Source organism: Anomaloglossus baeobatrachus, chromosome 3 (genome assembly GCF_048569485.1).
Source record: "Anomaloglossus baeobatrachus isolate aAnoBae1 chromosome 3, aAnoBae1.hap1, whole genome shotgun sequence".
In the NCBI taxonomy this organism is placed as follows: Eukaryota; Metazoa; Chordata; class Amphibia; order Anura; family Aromobatidae; genus Anomaloglossus; species Anomaloglossus baeobatrachus.
This window is the reverse complement of record NC_134355.1, coordinates 460574772-460596370: the sequence shown is the minus strand read 5'-3', so window position 1 is coordinate 460596370 and position 21599 is coordinate 460574772. Positions and strand designations below refer to the sequence as shown.

The 21599-nt window shown below is 49.4% G+C and overlaps 1 protein-coding gene across 2 annotated transcripts in view; it reads left to right on the top strand.

Moving 5' to 3' along the window:
• ATP13A3 (ATPase 13A3) overlaps positions 1–21599 on the top strand; it is a 268385-nt gene that overhangs the window by 173869 nt on the left and 72917 nt on the right. For both annotated transcript variants that reach the window (XM_075340514.1, XM_075340513.1), the window contains exons 15-17: positions 1375–1525; positions 11692–11808; positions 12071–12088. In XM_075340514.1, the coding sequence (XP_075196629.1) occupies positions 1375–1525; positions 11692–11808; positions 12071–12088 (286 nt within the window). The remainder of the gene's footprint in view (positions 1–1374; positions 1526–11691; positions 11809–12070; positions 12089–21599) is intronic.

Below are 21599 nucleotides of genomic sequence, written 5' to 3'. Positions count from 1 at the left end.
ACCCAATCGTCTGGGTCTCCCAATTGGAGCTAGAAGAAAAGGAATTTACGGTAAGTAACAAAATTCCCTTCTTTGCCACAGGGGCATTTCGGCTATAAAATCGGAAAAATGTACCACCCTCTTCATCTGTCTCCATATCTGTTGGTCTAGCCTGTGGAGGGGCAACAACCTCTGCGGTCCCAACTCCTCTGTTTTGAGGAGACAAGGTAGACAATTTGCCCCTACTGCATGTGTTAGGGGGCTCTCAGAGCTAGGCAAGCAAGAACTTTGCATCCCTGAGATATCGCCCTTAACTGACCCACTAAATAATAGAAGGTCTGGTAATGCCACCCCCCATTTGTTTGGACCTATGCAGGGTAATCCGTTTTATTTTGGGTCTTGCATTGCCCCAGACAAATCCAGATATTAGCATATTTAGGGACGAAAACAAAGATTTAGGGACTATTACCGCTCTATTTTGGAGAAAATAGCTAGATTTAGGAACCAATATTATCTTTAATTAATATGCCACGGGACCGATAAGGGAAGCTTGCTCCATAGTGTAAATTTTTGCTTAGCCAGTTCTAAAAGAGGGTATATATTGGACTTGGAGGTCTTGCCTGCTATCCTTTTTGTATGATGATTCCCAAGTATTTAAAGTTAGAGACTAACCGCAGCGAAGACGAAGCTTCTAAATGTGGCATAGGACCGTGGGACAGGGACATCAGATTGGATTTATCCCAATTTAATCCTAAGCCGCAATATTTAGTAAAGTCATGCATGACATTGACAACCCGAGGCAGTGACCATTCCATATCATCAATAAATATTATATCTGCGTATAAGCCGATTTGTGCATACCTGGTCAGCAATCAGGTACCCTTGATCAGTCTGTCAAAACGTATCTTCATTGCTAAAGCTTCAATAGCTATGGAAAATGAGCTGCAGACAAGGGACACCCCTGGCGAGTCCCCCTTTCTAATAAGAAGGATTCGGATGAGATCCCATTAACCACCATTCTAGCCTTAGGAGTCCGGTATAGCATTCAGATCCAAGCACAGAATCGGGGACCAAATCCGTAGTTCTGTAGGCAGGCCATCAGGAAGTTCCACTCCAGGGAATCGAATGCCTTGGCCGCGTCCGGTGAGGCCAAGACCCATTCATTCTCCTTCACTATGGTGCTGTATTCAACAACAGACCCTTCTAATATTGATGGAAGTGTTCCTCCCTGGCATAAAGCTTGTTTGATGTGATCATTATTTCCTGATGGCTTTTGAAGCTGCTATCAAACTATTTTGGAAAGTGCTGAACACACTTTTTTTTTTTTTTTCTTTTATTTCCTTCTCATTTAATATGAGTAATTATATTTGAAATTCTTTTTTCCCAAAATTTCAGGTTTCTTTTGGCAGAGGAAAAAGCTTGCAGCGAGAGCTTGGTTAAGTCTCAGTTTATTGCCTGTATGTCAACATGTCATTCGCTCACAAAAATTGATGGAGTGATTTCAGGCGATCCCCTCGATTTAAAAATGTTTGAAGCCATAGGATGGGTAAGTGATATTTCAACTTTCCCACAGTTTTTTTCAGGTATAGGCAACTGAAAAGCATCTGTGTAACTTATGTACCGTATTTTTCGCTTTATAAGACGCACCGAATTATAAGACGCGCCCCAAATTTAGACACAAAAAAGGTAAGAAAAAATAAAAATGGGGTCCATCTTATACGGTACTCCGGTGTTTTCTTACCGGAGGGGGGGCAGCAGTGGTGGTGAATCAGGGTCACAGGAGGCAGAGGTTGTGCTGGCAGTCGCAGCGGGTCAGTGGCGGCGGGGTCCGTGGTGGCAGGGGCGGCAGGGTCCATGGCGGTGGGGGTCCGTGGTGGCAGGGGCGGCGGGTGAGTGGTGCATCAGGCCGGTGCGGTGAGTGTCCCAGTGTCCGCGGTCCTGGTTCGAATGATGGCGTCTGGAGCGGCGCCTGCGCAGATAGAGCTCTCATCCAAAGGCTTTATCTGCGCACACGCTGACTCCTGGAGCGGCGCGTGCGCAGATGGAGCTCTTATCCAAGAGCTCCATCTGTGCACGCGCCCGCTCCCGGTGCCATCATTTGAAACTGGGACTGCGGACACACTGGGTAACCTGCTGCACAGCCGCCCACACGCACAGTGGCAGCCAGCAGGCTGCCCGCACAGAGAGGCAGCCGACACTGACAGGCACCCGGCTGCCGCCTGCACGTAGGCACAGGTACCCGGCTGCCACCCGCACGCAAGCACAGGTACCCGGCCGCTTGCACGCATCCACAGGCACCCACCCGGCTGCCCGATCGCCGCGCAGACAGGACCCCCAGATAAAGCTATATTCGAATTTTAAAACACACCCCTCATTTTCCTCCCAAACTTTTGGGAGGAAAAGTGCATCTTATAATTCGAAAAATACGGTACTTTACAATTCATAAAATAGAAAAGAGTGTTTTACTTTTATTTCTCATTTCATGGACTGACCACTTTGTAATTAACAGCGTCGCAGACATACATATTTGATAATATTAGTTTGAGCCACGCGACCTGATGCTATAATTTGGTCTAGAAAATAATTCTGCAATACAGTCATGTGATCTCTCCCTGAGAGCTGGAAAATGAAAAAAAAATAAATAAAACTAAAAAAAAGTGCTCTGTGACTGCACTCTCTAAATTTTGACAAAGGGCAGTGCGCACACTGAGAGGACTCAACAGTATTGCCTGTGAGCGGGCAGTCATATGATTTGCATACTTTCATCCACATTCCCACTATCTGTGCTTGACCAGTCCCAATGCAAGTGACCACCCACTTTCACCAGCAGATTCTTAACACCATACATATACCCCATGCTGTCAGGATTCAGCAGCCTGCAGACTAGTGTGACTAAAGACATATCAGAAGTATAAACAACTCTTTTAACTTACGTTAGGAAAACCTCTTTATGGTGTCACTTTTTTTCACTGGACACTTTAAATATTAGGAGTGATTATTTATCACCTATTCTAAAGATAAATGATAACTTTTAATAGGTGGAAGTCTGACCACTGGAACCGAATGGGGCTCTGAAATGACCCTTCAAAATGGAGCATTGGCCTCTCTATTCTTTAGTATTGACTGAGTAAGCCAAGCACTGTATTAGGCTGGAAACACATCTATGCGAGTAAAATCGGTCCGACTGGGTTGAAAAAAACTCGTCTGATTTTAGTTCACGTTAGGTGCGAGTGCAACGCAAGTGCGATGCTATTTCTGAATAAATTAATGATTCGGCTAGCGTGTGTAATGCGTGTGTAATGCGTGTGTGTTCCTTTTTTCTCCTCAGCAGCTGTCATCTGCCATTGAGCTCTGCTACATGGCCGCTGACAGCAGACACAGCCAGAGCGATGTAGCAGAGCTGAATAGCCGCTGACAGCAGACACAGACAGAGCCGCATGATCAGCATGAAGTCGGATGAACGTCACCCGACTTCATTGTCATCCTGCGGCTCTGTCTGTGTGGCATGCCCTGATTTCGGTCACCGGTGAAGATCTCACCGGTGACCGCAAATCCCCTGAGTTATCGCAGTGAGCCGCGCTATCAGCGGTGCCGTCACTGAGGTTACCCGCGGCCACAGCAGAAGTCCTCCCGCTGAGAGCAGTGGCCACGAGTGACCTGAGTGACGTCATTGCTGATAAGCGCGACTCACTTCAGTCGCTGCGGGGAGTTCACAGAGAGCGGTCGTGCTCTGTGACCGCTCTCTGTCAGCTTCTGATGTAGAAGAGCTGACAGCATCGAGGGACCTCCATGGATTACGTCAGACAAGGATGGGTTTTTTGCGTACTTAATAAAGTGGTGAACAAGGGTCTTTGTTATTGTTTATTATTTCAAATAAAGGATTTTTTCACTGTGTGTGTTTATTAACTTTAATTTACAGGTTAATCATTGGGGGTGTCTCATAGACGCCTGCAATGATTAATCTAGGATTTAGTGGCAGCTATGGGCTGCCATCAACTCCTTATTACCTCGATTGCCAACGCACCAGGGCAAATCGGGAAGAGCCGGGTACAGTCCCAGAACTGTCGCAGATAATGTATGCGGCAATTCTGGGCGGCTGCTGGCTGATATTGTTAGGCTGGGGGACTCCCCATAACGTGGAGCTCCCTATCCTGAGAATACCAGCCTTCAGCCGTATGGCTTTATCTGGCTGGTATTAAAATTGGGGGGAACCGCACGCCGTTTTTTTTTAATTATTTATTTATTTTACTGCACAGCATAGACACGCCCACCGGTGGCTTTGATTGGTTGCAGTGAGACAGCTGTCACTCAGCGTGGGGGCGTGTCTGACTGCAACCAATCATAGGTGCCGGTGGGCGGGTAAAGCAGGGAATACGAGATTGTTTAATGAGCGGCTGGCTTTTTCAAAAGAGGAGAAGCCGCCGGAGCAGTGTGAACGCCATGCAGCGCCGCGCTGGTGATCGGGGATTGGTGAGTATGAGAGAGGGGGGGGAGAGGGATAGACCGACATGGACAGAGAGTGAGGGACAGAGATAGTGACTGACCGACAGACAGATCGACAGAGAGTGAATGGAGAGCGAGAGGGAGAGACCGACTGACAGAGAATAGTGATTGACAGACATTGAGACATCACTCGTTTCCAGTGTTTTAGGAAACATGCGAGAAATGTATTTAGAAAATCGGATGTCACTAGGATGGTGTGAGTGCCGTCCCGTGACATCCGATTTTTTTACACGCTCCCTTAGACTTGCATTGGAGAGACTCGCAGTAGAAACTCGCAAAAAAGCAGCATGCTACGATTTTTTTTTCATGATTTCATGATTCAGGTGAGTGAAAAGCAGCCCTTAGTGTATCTCCGGCAGTCCAGAGACGCACATGTGCAGGCATATGAGAGCCCCATATTTGGAACTAATGGGGTCTCTGTGTTCTGATCTCCACAGATCATACAGTTATTGCCTATTGTGTGGATTAGTGGTAACGTTCAATGTTGGCAATAACTCTTGAATGGCACTGCTCGGTAATTGCATTGCTTGATCCAATCCGTACTTCTAATCTCTGACAACACATTATTGCATCACCCAGCAGAACCCCTATGCTGACTCCTCTTTGTGGCTGTGATTGGCTGCCACAATCAATCTCATGTACAGCTTATAATTGGAAAGCAGCACTACATAGAGGCCATGTGCACACACTGTATTTTTAATGTATTTTTGGTGCCGTTTTGTCACATATCTACATGTCTATCCTTATGTCAGTAAAGTCCATTAGAATTCCGAAGTGTTGTGCACATGGTGCTTATTTTTTCCTTGCAGATTTAATGCAGAAAATAATCTGCAGCATATGAATTCTTGGTGCGTTCTTCAGCCCTTCCACCCATTGACTTCATTATGAAAATTGCATGGAAAAAACGCACTGCGTATTTCTTTGTCGCTCCATTGGGAGACCCAGACAATTGGGTGTATAGCTATGCCTCCGGAGGCCACACAAAGTATTACACTAAAAGTGTAAAGCCCCTCCCCTTCTGCCTATACACCCCCCGTGCTCACAGGCTCCTCAGTTTTTATGCTTTGTGCGAAGGAGGCTGACATCCACGCATAAGCTCCACAACTTAGTCAGCAGCAGCTGCTGACTAGGTCGGATGGAAGAAAAGAGGGCCCATAACAGGGCCCCCAGCATGCTCCCTTCTCACCCCACTCTGGTCGGCGGTGTTGTTAAGGTTGAGGTGCCCATTGCGGGTACACAGGCAGGAGCCACATGCTGTTTTCCTTCCCCATCCCTTAATGGGCTCTGGGTGAAGTGGGATCCGGATCGGTCTCCAGGCACTGGGACCGTGCTCCCTCCGCAGCCCCTGGGAATCTGCTGGATAGGAGTTGGGTATCGTCAGGGACAAGGCCCTGCTACTATGAGGTACTCTGTGTCCCCGTGGGGACCGCGCATGGAGCGCTTGTGCCACACACATTACAGCACTGCTGGGTGTGTTAGTGCGCCGGGGACTACCGCGCATGGAGCGCTTGTGCCATACACATTCCAGCACTGCTGGGTGTGTTAGTGCGCCGGGGACTACCGCGCGGCCGCGCTTATTGCCGGCCGCGCTTATAACTTTAGTCCCCGGCTTCTGCGGCCTAGTGTCGTATATTCCCGCCCACAGGCCTGCCAGTCAGGGGAAGGGCGGGACGCTGCACAGATCGTCAGCGCGGAGGGCTGGAGCATACATTAGTATCCTCCTCCCTCCTCACTCAGTACACTGGGGCACTAGATTCCCGCACTTTTCTTGGGCACGCCCACGGTCCCCTCCTCCCCACAGAACGCCGGCAGCCATTCCTGTCAGCGATTCAGACGCTGGAGAGGAGAGACAACACAGGGAGACCCAGGCAGGGAATCTGGTGATCACACAACCGCTCTGAGCGGTCGGTAAGCAGCACCTGTGGTGCTGGCCCCACTGAGTGCCGAAGTGTATATATATATATATAGGCTTATAGGCTATACATTTGCACTGTACGGTCGCTCTATTGTTTTTTTGGCTATATACCCTCCTGTTATTCTCAGAGGAGACATGTCATCCGCAAAAGGCAAGGGTGCCAAAGCACAGGAGTACTTTGCAACCTGTACCTCATGTAAAGCTGTACTACCGGCAGGTTCCACTGACCCTCATTGTGTGCAATGCTCGGCCCCTGTGGCACTTACTCAGCCGGAGCCTCTGCGACTGGTGGCCCAGGTGGAACCACCTGCTACCACTGTCCAGGTGACAGGGACGGAGTTTGCAGCCTTTGCTGACAAACTGTCTGAGAGTATGGATAAATGGTCTGCTAAAATACTGGAAGCATTGCAGTACAGACCGGTGATTCAGGCCCCGGGCACTGTCCAATCCTTGACCCCTGGTCCCCCTCAATTGGAACAGCAAAGTGCCCCTGGGGTAACCCATAGGTCCCAGGGTGAGGTCTCTGACACGGACCGCAGTCCCAGGCCGCCAAAGCGGGGTCGCTGGGAAATTCCCTCCACTTCATCACACTGTTCAGGGTCCCAGCAGGGGGACTCTCTGGAGGATGAAGCGGAGGTATCAGATCAGGATTCTGATCCTGAAGCCGCTCTCAACCTAGATACACCTGAAGGTGACGCAGTAGTGAATGATCTTATAGCGACCATCAATCAGGTGTTGGATATTTCTCCCCCAGCTCCTCCAATTGAGGAGTCTGCTTCTCAGGAGAAATTCCGTTTCAGGTTTCCCAAGCGTACGTTAAATATGTTTCTGGATCACTCTGACTTCAGAGAGGCAATCCAGAAAAATCGAGACTGTCCAGACAAGCGTTTTTCCAAGCGCCTTAAGGACACACGTTATCCCTTCCCCCCCGAGGTTGTCAAGGGCTGGACTCAGTGTCCTAAGGTGGATCCTCCAATCTCCAGACTGGCGGCTAGATCCATAGTTGCAGTGGAAGATGGGGCTTCACTCAAAGATGCCACTGACAGACAGATGGAACTATGGTTGAAATCCATCTATGAAGCTATCGGCGCGTCTTTTGCTCCAGCATTCGCAGCCGTATGGGCACTCCAAGCTATCTCAGCTTGTCAGGCGCAGATTAATGCAGTAACACGTACATCTGCCCCGCAAGTGGTGTCCTTAACCACTCAGGCGTCGGCGTTTGCGTCCTACGCCATTAATGCTATCCTGGACTCGGCGAGCCGTACGGCGGTGGCATCCGCCAATTCGGTGGTACTCCGCAGGGCCATGTGGCTACGTGAATGGAAGGCAGACTCTGCTTCCAAAAAGTTCTTAACCGGTTTGCCATTGTCTGGCGACCGCTTGTTTGGTGAGCGATTGGATGAAATTATTAAACAATCCAAGGGAAAGGATTCATCCTTACCCCAGTCCAAACCAAACAGACCTCAACCACGGAAGGTACAATCGAGGTTTCGGTCCTTTCGGACCGCGGGCAGGTCTCAATTTTCCTCGTCCAAAAGGCCTCAGAAAGATCAGAGGAACTCCGATGCATGGCGGTCTAAGTCACGTCCTAAAAAGACCGCCGGAGGAACCGCTCCCAAAGCGGCCTCCTCATGACTTTCGGCCTCCTCAAACCGCATCCTCGGTCGGTGGCAGGCTCTCCCGCTTTTGCGACGCCTGGCTGCCACAAGTAAAAGACTGATGGGTGAGAGACATTCTATCTCAAGGTTACAGGATAGAGTTCAGCTCTCGTCCTCCGACTCTGTTCTTCAGAACATCTCCGCCCCCCGACAGAGCCGAGGCTCTTCTGCAGGCGGTGTGCACTCTGAAGGCGGAAGGAGTGGTGATCCCTGTTCCTCTTCAGCAACGGGGTCACGGTTTTTACTCCAACTTGTTCGTGGTGCCAAAAAAGGACGGATCCTTCCGTCCCGTTCTGGACCTAAAACTGCTCAACAAGCATGTGAAAACCAGGCGGTTCCGGATGGAATCGCTCCGCTCCGTCATCGCCTCAATGTCCCAAGGAGATTTCCTGGCATCAATAGACATCAAAGATGCTTATCTCCATGTACCGATTGCACCAGAGCATCAGCGCTTCCTGCGTTTCGCCATAGGGGACGAACACCTTCAGTTCGTGGCACTGCCTTTTGGCCTGGCGACAGCCCCACGGGTCTTCACCAAGGTCATGGCAACAGTGGTGGCAATCCTACACTCTCAGGGACACTCGGTGATCCCTTACTTAGACGATCTACTTGTCAAGGCACCCTCTCAAGGGGCATGCCAACACAGCCTGAACATTGCTCTGGAAACTCTCCAGAGTTTCGGGTGGATCATCAATTTTCCAAAGTCAAATCTGACACCGGCCCAATCACTGACATATCTTGGCATGGAGTTTCATACTCTCTCAGCGATAGTGAAGCTTCCGCTGAACAAACAGCGTTCACTACAGACAGGGGTGCAATCTCTCCTTCAAGATCAGTCACACCCCCTGAGGCGCCTCATGCACTTCCTAGGGAAGATGGTGGCAGCAATGGAGGCAGTTCCTTTTGCGCAGTTTCATCTGCGCCCACTTCAATAGGACATTCTCCGCAAATGGGACAGGAAGTCGACGTCCCTCGACAGGAACGTCTCCCTTTCTCGGGCAGCCAAAGCTTCCCTTCAGTGGTGGCTTCTTCCCAATTCGCTGTCGAAGGGGAAATCCTTCCTACCCCCATCCTGGGCGGTGGTCACAACGGACGCGAGCCTGTCAGGGTGGGGAGCGGTCTTTCTCCACCACAGGGCTCAGGGTACTTGGACTCAGACAGAGTCCTCCCTTCAGATCAATGTTCTGGAGATAAGGGCAGTGTATCTTGCCCTAAAGGCGTTCCAGCCGTGGCTGGAAGGCAAACAGATCCGAATTCAGTCGGACAACTCCACAGCGGTGGCATACATCAACCACCAAGGCGGGACACGCAGTCGGCAAGCCTTCCAGGAAGTCCGGCGGATTCTGCTGTGGGTGGAAGCCACAGCCTCCACCATATCCGCAGTTCACATCCCGGGCGTAGAAAACTGGGAAGCAGACTTTCTCAGTCGCCAGGGCATGGACGCAGGGGAATGGTCCCTTCACCCGGACGTGTTTCAGGAGATCTGTTGCCGCTGGGGCATGCCGGACGTCGACCTAATGGCGTCCCGGCACAACAACAAGGTCCCGACATTCATGGCACGGTCTCAAGATCACAGAGCTCTGGCGGCAGACGCCTTAGTTCAGGATTGGTCGCAGTTTCAACTCCCTTATGTGTTTCCTCCTCTGGCACTGTTGCCCAGAGTGTTACGCAAGATCAGGGCCGACTGCCGCCGCGCCATCCTCGTCGCTCCAGACTGGCCGAGGAGGTCGTGGTACCCGGATCTGTGGGATCTCACGGTCGGCCAACCGTGGGCACTACCAGACCGACCAGACTTGCTGTCTCAAGGGCCGTTTTTCCATCTGAATTCTGCGGCCCTCAACCTGACTGTGTGGCCATTGAGTCCTGGATCCTAGCGTCTTCAGGATTATCTCAAGAGGTCATTGCCACTATGAGACAGGCTAGGAAACCAACGTCCGCCAAGATCTACCGCAGGACATGGAAAATATTCCTGTCGTGGTGCTCTGCTCAGGGTTTTTCTCCCTGGCCGTTTACCTTGCCCACTTTTCTGTCCTTCCTTCAATCCGGATTGGAAAAGGGTTTGTCGCTCGGCTCCCTTAAGGGACAAGTCTCTGCGCTCTCTGTCTTTTTTCAGAAGCGCCTAGCCAGACTGCCACAGGTACGCACGTTCCTGCAGGGGGTTTGTCACATCGTCCCTCCTTACAAGCGTCCGTTAGAACCCTGGGATCTGAACAGGGTGCTGATGGTTCTTCAGAAACCACCGTTCGAGCCAATGAGGGATATTTCTCTCTCACGCCTTTCGCAGAAGGTGGTTTTCCTAGTAGCAGTCACTTCACTTCGGAGAGTGTCTGAGCTAGCAGCGTTGTCGTGCAAAGCCCCTTTCCTGGTGTTTCACCAGGACAAGGTGGTCCTGCGTCCGGTTCCGGAATTTCTCCCTAAGGTGGTATCCCCTTTTCATCTCAATCAGGATATCTCCTTACCCTTTTTTTGTCCTCATCCAGTTCACCAATGTGAAAAGGATTTGCACTTGTTAGATCTGGTGAGAGCACTCAGATTCTACATTTCTCGTACGGCGCCCCTGCGCCGCTCGGATGCACTCTTTTGTCCTTGTCGCTGGCCAGCGTAAAGGGACACAAGCTTCCAAATCAACCCTGGCTCGGTGGATCAAGGAGCCAATTCTCGAGGCTTATCGTTCCTCGGGGCTTCCGGTTCCCTCAGGGCTGAAGGCCCATTCTACCAGGGCCGTGGGAGCGTCCTGGGCCTTGCGGCACCAGGCTACGGCTCAGCAGGTGTGTCAGGCAGCTACCTGGTCGAGCCTGCACACTTTCACGAAACACTATCAGGTGCATACCTATGCTTCGGCAGATGCCAGCCTAGGTAGGCGAGTCCTTCAGGCGGCGGTTGCCCACCTGTAGGACGGAGCCGTTTACGGCTCTATTATGAGGTATTATTTACCCACCCAGGGACTGCTTTTGGACGTCCCAATTGTCTGGGTCTCCCAATGGAGCGACAAAGAAGAAGGGAATTTTGTTTACTTACCGTAAATTCCTTTTCTTCTAGCTCCAATTGGGAGACCCAGCACCCGCCCCTGTTTTTTGTGTACACATGTTGTTCATGTTGAATGGTTTCAGTTCTCCGATATTCCTTCGGATTGAATTTACTTTAAACCAATTTATAATTTTTTCCTCCTTCTTGCTTTTGCACCAAAACTGAGGAGCCCGTGAGCACGGGGGGTGTATAGGCAGAAGGGGAGGGGCTTTACACTTTTAGTGTAATACTTTGTGTGGCCTCTGGAGGCATAGCTATACACCCAATTGTCTGGGTCTCCCAATTGGAGCTAGAAGAAAAGGAATTTACGGTAAGTAAACAAAATTCCCTTCTTTGTTGCATTTTTCTGCCAGTAGATTTTCTGCACTAAATACTCTACTGAAGGACATACCCTAAAGCAGTATATTGCAGCTGGTTTTGTGTCGTATTAGTGTAGATTTGTATCTAAAACTAGAATGACAACATTAGACGTTTTTGTAACCAGCCCACATTGTGCCCAGTTATGAGGTGTGCAATGATTGCTCTGGGGTATAGACTGTACTGAGAGGAGTGATTTTAATTTATAAGCCGTATCCTCTGACATGTCAGTGTTCTGTATTCCATCCTTAGATTCTGGAAGAAGCCACAGAAGAAGAGACTGCCCTTCACAACAAGATAATGCCAACTGTTGTTAAACCTCCAAAACAGCCTGCCAGTGAGCACAAACCTGCTGTCAGCGAGGAGATGGTAAGGGGACTTCTCTAGTTCCTTCGGCTTTCTGATTGTTCGTTCTGTGTATATTTCACATGGCAGAATTCAGGTGCTGTTGAAGCCTGAACATATTCACTGTAAAGTCTGCATTTTCCTTGTGGATTTTCCTGCAGATTTTTTTAATACTTTTCTTCACTTAAACACAATGAGTAAAAGTTAATTATACCCATACATAGGTATTGTTATCAGATTTTTTTTTTTCTCCTATCTAATTTGTCTTTTTTGTTCTTTTTTCCAGGAACTGTTTGAATTACAGGTAATTATCTTTTTTTTTTTTTTTTTTTTTTTTTTTTTTTTACATTTGCAGTACTATTTTCTGCCTTAACACCTTAATGACCGCAGGCCATACTGGTGCCTCCTAAGCAATCAAGGGGTAATTACCTGCAGCTGCTGATGATTTCTACAGCAGATGTGTGCCTCGCAGGTGGATCCGCGATCCTCCTGTGCCTATTAACTCCTTAAATCACGCTGTCAAAATGTGACAGCATAATTTAAATTCCCCTCTGCATTAAATGTTCACTCACTTGCCGCCATTGGAAGTCACGTGGCGGGATCACTGGGAGCCGATGGTTGTTGTGGTAGCACAGGGTCATGTGATGACTCCGGTAGCATGACTCGCTTCCTGTAACACTCGGCAGAGCAGTCTCTGTTACAGAAAACGAGCATTTCTCCTGTTCTGAGCTGTGCAGCTCTGATCAAGAGAAATGAATGAGTTATCAGACTGCTGAATCTTATAGCCCCTTGAGGGGGGACTGGTAAAATAACAGTAAATAAAAACCCCAAATGTTCAAATCACCCCCTTTGGCCCCATTGAAAAGTAAAGGGTTAAAAAAATTTTTTTAAAAATACAAATTTGGTATTGCCGGGTTTAGAAACGCCCGATCAGTTTTACCATATTGTGAACTCAGTGAATAAAATATTCCCAAAATAATCGGGGAATCGCATTTTCTTCATCGTTCCTATGGGAGACCCAGACCATGGGTGTATAGCTTCTGCCTCCAGAGGACACACAAAGTACTACACTAAAAAGTGTAGCCCCTCCCTCCGAGCATATACACCCCCTGGATAACCAAATATAGCCAGTTCAATGCTTTGTGTTCAGGAGGCACACATCCACACATGCATTCTCATCTGATTTTGATTTTTGGAAAGAGTTTGAAGAAAAGCGGGTCCAAGCCTGGACTCCCGGCATGTCCCTTCTCACCCCACTGTGTCGGTGGTGTTGTTAAGGTTGATTTCAGGGCTGGAGCCTTACATGCCGCGCTCCTTCACCATCCCTCGGGCTCTGGCTTGAAGTGGGAGCCAGCACGGTTCTCCCTGCCTTGCAGGAGACCGGTCTCCATCCGCAGCCCTTTCAGGATCCTGCCGGACGGAGCACTCATCCCTCAGGGACCTGGCCCTGCGTCTCACAAGCTAAGTATCTGAGACGTTATTATCGGGGGTCCCTTGTACTTTATTGTTGGGGAGAGTGTGCTGTGTATCTATTGTGGCATTTCCGGCCGGTTCTCTGGTTTTCACCTGAGAACCGCGCCGATGGTGCCTGCTTGCCGGCCGCATCGTTAAATTTAGGCCCCGGCTTCGCCTGAGGCCTAGTTTCGTTTTCACTGCCTTTGCATGCCAATCATGCAGAGGGACAGTGCGGCTCCGCCCAGCGGCCGTTCGGCACAGGGGAGGGTCACTCCTCTCTGAGGTAATATTCCCTCCCCTGTATATCTCCTTGGCTCTCCGGATCCCACTCTTAGAGTAGGCCCCGCCCCCTCTCCTCGCTCCGGCGCCATTTTATCAGCGTTCTTATGCATGTCTGCATAAACCAGCGATCGGCGCTGGCCATCTCCCTGGGGGTCCGGGCTGTGGGATCTGGAGGGCACAGAGATGTCCCAATGTCTAACGGTCTGGCAAGCCACAACCTCCGGTTGTGGACCTGCTTATATACTCTGCGTATATACTCTGCTGGGGGTCATTCTGGCTCAGAGCCCCCACTTCAGCAGCATGTCTCACACGAGGAGCAAGGCTGCAAGGCTGTACTTAATATGCACTGCATGTAGGCTCGTACTGCCTGTACTGAGCACATAACCACATTGTGATGCCTGCTCTAACATGGTGGTGCCTCAGCCTGGAGGCTCATCCCCAGTGGTCCCTCCGGCTGCTCTGGCTCCGGTGGCTGAACCCCCGGCTTGGGTAGAATCCCTCTCTCCAGGGGACAGATGTCCCGGACACTGCTGAGCATGCATCAGCCCCTTCTCAGGGCGCTTCTGCTGCTACGGCTCGCTCAGCAAAGCTCACAGAGGATTCTTCATCTGGCTCAGACCCCGTCCTCCTAAAATGGAGACGCAGGGTCCCCCCTCCTTCCTCGTCCCGCGGCTCTGATTCACGAGCTGACTCGCAGGACAAGGAGGATGCCTTTACTGGGGGCTCGGACGCTACCTCCATGTACCCCATTGATCTGTCCGAAAGTGACGCAGATGCTAGTGATTTGATTGCGTCCATTAATTTTGTACTGGACCTCAATCCGCCTGTATCAGGGGAGCTCCCCTCTCTGGCAGAAAAGCATCAGTATACCTTGCCTAAGAGAACAAGGAGTGTGTTCCTTAACCACTCCAGTTTTCAGGCCACTGTGACCAAGCCCAGAGCCTGTCCTGACAGACGCTTCCCAAAGCGTGGTTCTGATGACCGTTTTCCGTTTCCACCAGAGGTGGTCAAGGAGTGGGCTCATTCACCAAAGGAGACCCTCCGGTGTCTAGACTCTCAGCCCGGAAAGTTGTATCAGTGGCTGATGGCAACTCTCTTAAGGATTCCACTGACCGCCATGTATATGAGGCGGCAGGGGCCTCGTTCTCCCCAACGTTTGCAGCAGTGTGGGCTTTCAAAGTCATCTCTGCTTCTCTAGGGGAGATGCATTCCCTCACCAGGGACTCTATGCCCGAGATGGTTGCCTTAACTTCCAGGCTTCAGCCTTTTCATCCTATGCCATGTCTGCCATGCTGGAGGCTCCGCACTGCGGTGGCTTCGGCCAATTCTCTCGCTATCCACAGGATCTTGTGGCTTCGAGAGTGGAAGGCAGACGCTTCCTCAAAGAAGTACCTTGCTGGGCTCCCATTTGCTGGGCCCAGGCTGTTCGGTGAACAACTGGAGGAAATTATTCAGGAAGCTCCTGGCGGGAAGAGTACTTCCATGCCACAAACCAAATCCAGGAACCTGTCCAGGGCAGGAACCAGTCGAGGTTTCGTTCCTTTCGTTCCTCCAACTGGTCGTTCTTTAAGCCCTCGGCCTCGTCCACTAACTCAGCCAAGGACCAAAAATCCAACTGGCGCACGAAGCCGCGTCCTCAGAAGACCGCAGGAGCTGCTGCCACTAAGGCAGCCTCCTCTTGACTATCTGGCCGCGCCAGCAACGTCCTTGGTCGGTGGCAGGCTCTCCCGCTTGGCGACATGTGGTTTCAACACGTCTCTGATCAGTGGGTGCGGGATATCATCTCCCACGGCTACAGGATAGAATTTTATCCAGCCCGCCAAACAGATTTTTTCTGTCAACTCATCCCTGCTTCAAGGCCGCCGCCTTCTCTCAGGCCGTGGCATCCTTGCAGGCCAACGGAGTAATTGTACCAGTTCCCGCCTGGGAACGGTTCAGAGGTTTCTACTCAAACCTCTTCCTAGTCCCCAAGAAGGACGGTTCCTTCCGGCCCATTCTGGATCTCAGGCTTCTCAACAAGCATGTTCAGGTGCGGCATTTTCGCATGGAGTCTCTACGATCAGTCATTGCCTCAATGACCCAAGGAGATTCCTTGCATCCTCGACATCAGAGATGTCTATCTGCATGTGCCAATTGCAGTCTCACACCAGCGTTGGCTACGTTTTGCAATCAGAGAGGAACATTTCCGATTCGTGGCTCTTCCCTTCGGGTTAGCCACGGCCCCTCGAGTATTCATGAGGGTCATGGCAGCTGTGGTTGCGGTTCCGCACCTCCAAGGGTTGGCATCCCTTTTCCTGGACGGCCTTCTAGTCAAGGCTTCATCCTGTGCAGACCGTCAGCGGAGTGCTTCGCTCACTCTCGCCACTCTAGTCCAATTCGGGTGGCTTGTCTTTTTCCCAAGTCCACTCTGACTCCGACCTAGGGATGCAATTCGAGACTCTTCCGGCACTTGTGAAGTTGCCCTTAGTCAAACAGCAGTCCCTTTACTAGCGGTGCGCTCCTTGCTGAGGCCCCGCCATCATTCCATCAGGCACCTAATGCAGGTGCTGGGTCAGATGGTGGCGTCAATGGAAGCGGTTCCCTTGCCCAGTTCCATCTGCGTCCTCTGCAGCTGGACATTCTCCGCTGTTGGGACACGCGGACTTCCTCCTTGCACAGGTTAGTGGCTCTGTCGCCACAGACCAGGGGCTCCCTTCAGTGGTGGCTTCGGCCCCTCTCTCTTCAGGGACGCTCCTTCCTGGCCCCGTCCTGGGTGATCCTCACCACGGATGCCAGTCTATCCGGCTGGGGAGCAGTATATCTCCACCACAGAGCGCAGGGCACTTGGACTCCGTCCGAATCAGCCCTCTCGATCAATGTGCTGTAAATCAGAGCTGTGCTTCTAGCTCTCTTGGCCTTTCACCAAGTTGGCGGGCAAGCACATTCGAGTCCAGTCAGACAACGCCACAGCGGTTGCCTACATCAACCACCAGGGTGTGACACTCAGCCGCCTGGCAACGTTGGAGGTTCAACGCATCCTTCAGTGGACGGAGGATTCCAGGTCCACCACATCCGCAATCCACAACCCAGGCGTGGAAAACTGGGAGGCAGATTATCTCAGCCGTCAAACCGTGGACAGCGGCGAGTGGGCTCTGCATCCGGCAGTGTTTCGGATGCCGCCTTACCGGCGGTCTTTGGATCCCTGGGACCTTAATCTGGTCCTCACGGCTTCCTGAAACCCCCCTTTGAGCCTCTTAGTGAGATTTCTTTGTCTCGTCTTTCACAGAAAGTGGTCTTTCTAGTGGCCATAACTTCCCTCGGGAGAGTCTCTGATTTGGCTGCACTCTCTTCGGAGTCACCTTTTTTGGTTTTTCATCAAAACAAGGTGGTTCTCCGTCCGACTCCGGACTTCCTCCCTAAGGTGGTTTCTCCTTCCAACTTAACCAGGACATTTCCCTGCCTTCCTTTTGTCCGGCTCCTGTTCATCGCTTTGAACAAGCGTTGCATACTCTGGATCTGGTGCGGGCGCTCCGGATCTATATGTCTCGCACCGCTGTTCTTAGGCGGTGCACCTCTCTTTTTGTGCTGACCACAGGTCGGCGTAAGGGCCTCTCGGCTTCTAAGCCGACCCTAGCTCGTTAGATTGGTTCGGCCATTTCCGATGCCTACCAGTGTACTCGAGTGCCTCCCCCGCCGGGGATCAAGGCACACTCGACCAGAGCTGTCGGTGCCTCTTCGGTTTCAGGCACTAGGCTACGGCTTAGCAGGTCTGTCAGACTGCCACTTGGACTAGTCTGCATGCCTTTTCGAAGCACTACCAAGTGCATGCTCATGCTTCGGCAGATGCGAGCTTGGGCAGACGCACCCTTCAGGCGGCTGTCGCCCATTTGCGAAGTTAGGTTTCGCCTACTTCTCAGTTTTCTGTTTATTCCCACCCATGGACTGCTTTGAGACGTCCCATGGTCTGGGTCTCCCATAGGAACGATGAAGAAAAAGAGAATTTTGTTTACTTACCGTAAATTCTTTTTCTTATAGTTCCGTAATGGGAGACCCAGCACCCTCCCTGTTGCCTGTTGGCAGTTTTCTTGTTCCGTGTGTTTTCACCGGCTGTTGTTGTAGACAGAGGTTCCGGTTGTTCCGGTTCTTGCTCTATCTCTACTTGTGGGTGGCTACTCTCCTTCAGCTTTTGCACTAAACTGGCTATATTTGTTTATCCAGGGGGTGTATATGCTCGGAGGGAGGGGCTACACTTTTTAGTGTAGTACTTTGTGTGTCCTCCGGAGGCAGAAGCTATACACCCATGGTCTGGGTCTCCCATTACGGAACTATAAGAAAAAGAATTTACGGTAAGTAAACAAAATTCTCTTTTTTCCGCACTTCGAATTTTTTTTGCTGTGTTGCAGTACACTATATGATAAAACTTGTGGTTTCATTTAAAAATACAACTCGTTCTGTAAAAAAACAGCCCTTATATGGCAAGATTGACGGAAAAATAAAAATCGTACACCTTTGCAACTTTGTTGCAGTCATGGTAGGTCACAATACAATTCCATAAGGAATATTTAGATGCATGGTGCCATTCAGCATTGCGATTTCTGTGTCATGCGAAATGTCACCATGGTGCCTTTTGTTTTAGGGTAGATTCACACATAACGTATTTGTTGCAGAATTTCAGTGCAAATTTTATAACGAGGTAAACTACAGTGTTAGTTAATGGAGTTTTAACAAACCCCAGTCAGTCCCTGCATTAGAAAGTGCCCTTCACAATCCTCTCCCCCTTTACCCCATAATGTGGCTACATAGTAACGACAACTCCTCCTCCTATAGGATGTTTAATCTTTGGCTCCTCCTTGAGCCCTTACCTTTTCTGGTGCGTTCTTGCCTTTTATGTACTGCGGCAACAGTGGCAGTGTGATGACATCACAGCATAGTGTGGTAACCTCATCACGCTGCTGCACATCTGGGCAGGAGATGGTGAGTGCTGCTCTGTTCTGCTCCATTTAGGGCACTGAAATGTTTAACTGTATTCGTGTCTGGACACAAATACAGTTGGCTATAGGGAGGTGGGAGCTGGAGCCTCCCTGTTCTCGGCGGGTCATATGTTGTGAGGCAGGTTTTAGAAGATCCACATAAAAAATAGCTGTCTGCACAAAGCCCAAGTATGATGTGAATTTTTTAATCTGGAGAATATTTTATCTTTATATTTTCCCCGCAGATTTTATTTACTGCCATGAGTCACATTTGCCACTAAATTGTTCAGCAAGCCAAAATCCATATCCATTTAAGTGTGAATGGTTTAGCCTGGATTCACATCTTAATTTCTGTGTCCATGCCCTCACATAGAGAAACTGCACTGTCTGATCGATTGTAACAGGCCCGCCTCATTCAGCTCAATGGTATATTCCCAAACAGTAAAGGCCACGTCTCACTAAGTGACATCACTAGCAACATCGCTGCTGAGTCACGGTTTTTGTGGCGCAACAGCGATGTTGCTAGCGATGTTGCTGTGTGTGACATCCAGCAACAACCTGGCCCCTGTTGTGAGGTCGCTGATCGTTGCTGAATGTCCTGGACCATTTTTTAGTTGTTGCTCTCCCGCTGTGAAGCACACATCTCTGTGTGTGACAGAGACAGAGCAACAACTGAATGTGCAGGGAGCCGGCTTCTGACAGCCTGCAGTGAGCTGTAACCAAGGTAAATATCGGGTAACCAAGCGAAGTGCTTTGCTTGGTTACCCGATATTTACCTTGGTTACTAGCGTCCGCCGCTCTCAGGCTGCCAGTGCCGGCTCCCTGCTCCCTGCACACGTAGCCAGAGTACACATCTGGTAAATAAGCAAAGCGGTTTGCTTATTAACCCGATGTGTACTCTGGCTAGGAGTGCAGGGAGCCAGCGCTAAGCGGTGTGCGCTGGTAACCAAGGTAAATATCGGGTAACCAAGCGCTTGGTTACCCGATATTTACCTTAGTTACCAAGCGCAGTGTCTCTTCCACGTGTCGCTGGGGGCTGGTCGCTGGTGAGATCTGCCTGTTTGACCGCTCACCAGCGACCATGTAGCGACGCTCCAGCGATCCCTGCCAGGTCAGATTGCTGGTGGAATCGCTGGAGCGTCGCTTAGTGTTGACGGTACCTTAAGGCAACATGGAGATAAGACAACACATCTTTCACATGACCTTATTTTTGTTTTCAAGCTTAATATTTAAAAGGAATATAAATTAATAAAAAAAAAAAAATCCAATTCCAACCTTATCCAATAGATGGCACTATGCTTTTCCTTTTGCAGGTTTGCAAAGTAGCATAGATCTAAAAAGTTAGGTAAGAGGAGATCTAACATTTTGATTACAGATTGGGGATACAAATAGTAAAAAAATGACTGAAATGAGGGTTGGATTTAGATTCCAGTCTCAAAGAAATTCATAGAACTATGTGGCATTGGATTTTAAGAACTTGTCTATCTTCATGATCAAATGTAGTTTTAGCATTCCTTAATAAATGAAAATCGCTTTCTTTTCATGATCAGTATTGCACATGGTCATTAGTCATTTCTGTTGTGAGTTTAATGCTTTACATTGAAGGTATTTGCGCTGCGCTCAGTTTCACATCAGGAGGTGAGCGGGGCTGGTCACATGCATAGATGTATGGTATCGGCGGCTTGTGTCCCGGCAGATATCTGTATATACGGCGTCACTAGCCCCCGCCTGATGTGGAAGTAAGCAGAAGCGTTTGAGTGATCAGCCGTGGAAGAATGCTGTGTGCATCTGTAGTCTAGCTTGCTACTTTAGGGTGCGTTCACACAGTGCGGTTTTGTCCACTTTTTTTCCATGCAGGTTTTGCAGAGAAAATTGGAGCATCTTTGATGATCTGATATCTCACTCACACGTTGCTTATTTTTTCCTTGTAGATTTGAAATCTGCAGGATGTGAACACTTTCAGGGTTTTGCGGCATTATTCATTCATTCATTCATTCATAAATAGGAAAATGCACTTTTTTAAGCAACTGTTTTCCAATTAAGGCACAAGTTTTTCATTGAGAATTGTCTGCAGCACATACCTTAAGGCTCTGTTCACACTAGAAAAAGGATTTTTCTTAAGAAATTTGAGTCTGTAAGATTAGCGTACTTGCTGTAAAAAAAACCCCCCACCAATAACGCACCGAAAACCACATGCGGTTTTACCGCGTTTTTGATGCGTTTTTTTTTTCCGCAGGTTGATTCCTAATTTTTTTTTTACCATCTATGGCAAACAAAACGCAGGTACCTGCAGAAAAGAAACATGCTCATTCTTTTTCTCAAGAAATTCTGCAGAAAGAATGTTTTTGAGAAAAAAACGCAGTGTGCGCACAGCTATTTGTGTGTGAGCAAGGCCTTACAACTATGCTATGTTCACACATTTAGAATTTTTCACAAGCAAATGTGATGTTTTTGTGGTAGAAATCCTTATTTTTGCCATAGGCGTAGCAGCTAAAATCTGAAATGCAATGGTTCTTCTGTGCAGGTTTTTTCCTCTGAAAATCTCGGATGTGTGATCAGATCCTCTCCAGGCAGCTCAGTAGCAGCTTACTAAAGAAATCACTCTTTTCTTCCAGTGTTAATTTGCAGTTTGCAACATTAAACAGGACGTTGATCTTTTTTCCTCCTTGGTGACTTTGATGAGTGATGTGGAGCTGTAGAGTGCAGATAAGCCTTGTGGCTGTTCTGTAATCACATCTCTTCTGAATGTAAACTGTCCCTTCCCATGCAGCCTGTGTAGTGTCCAGGATTGTCCTCAATCCGGTCAGATCCTTACTTTTTGTTTCTGTGAGGCTTATGTCCTAGAAGCAGCATTGTGATCTTACTGGTTACGAACCACAGGAATGAGTGGGAGGCTGGTGAGCTAATGGTAAAAATATGCGGCATTGGAAGAGGACCGATCCCTACATTAATAATGTCTTATATGGCCACATGGTAACCACACAATTTATGGGCTATGGGAGTTAGCTAATAAAAGGTTTATTTTAAGACCCATTACTAAGCAGTGAACTGAAAACCTGGACCAATTCCTCCTTTGTGCTCAGCAATAACGTCTAGTAGAGAGGTTTCCATCATTTTCGTCATTGGAAA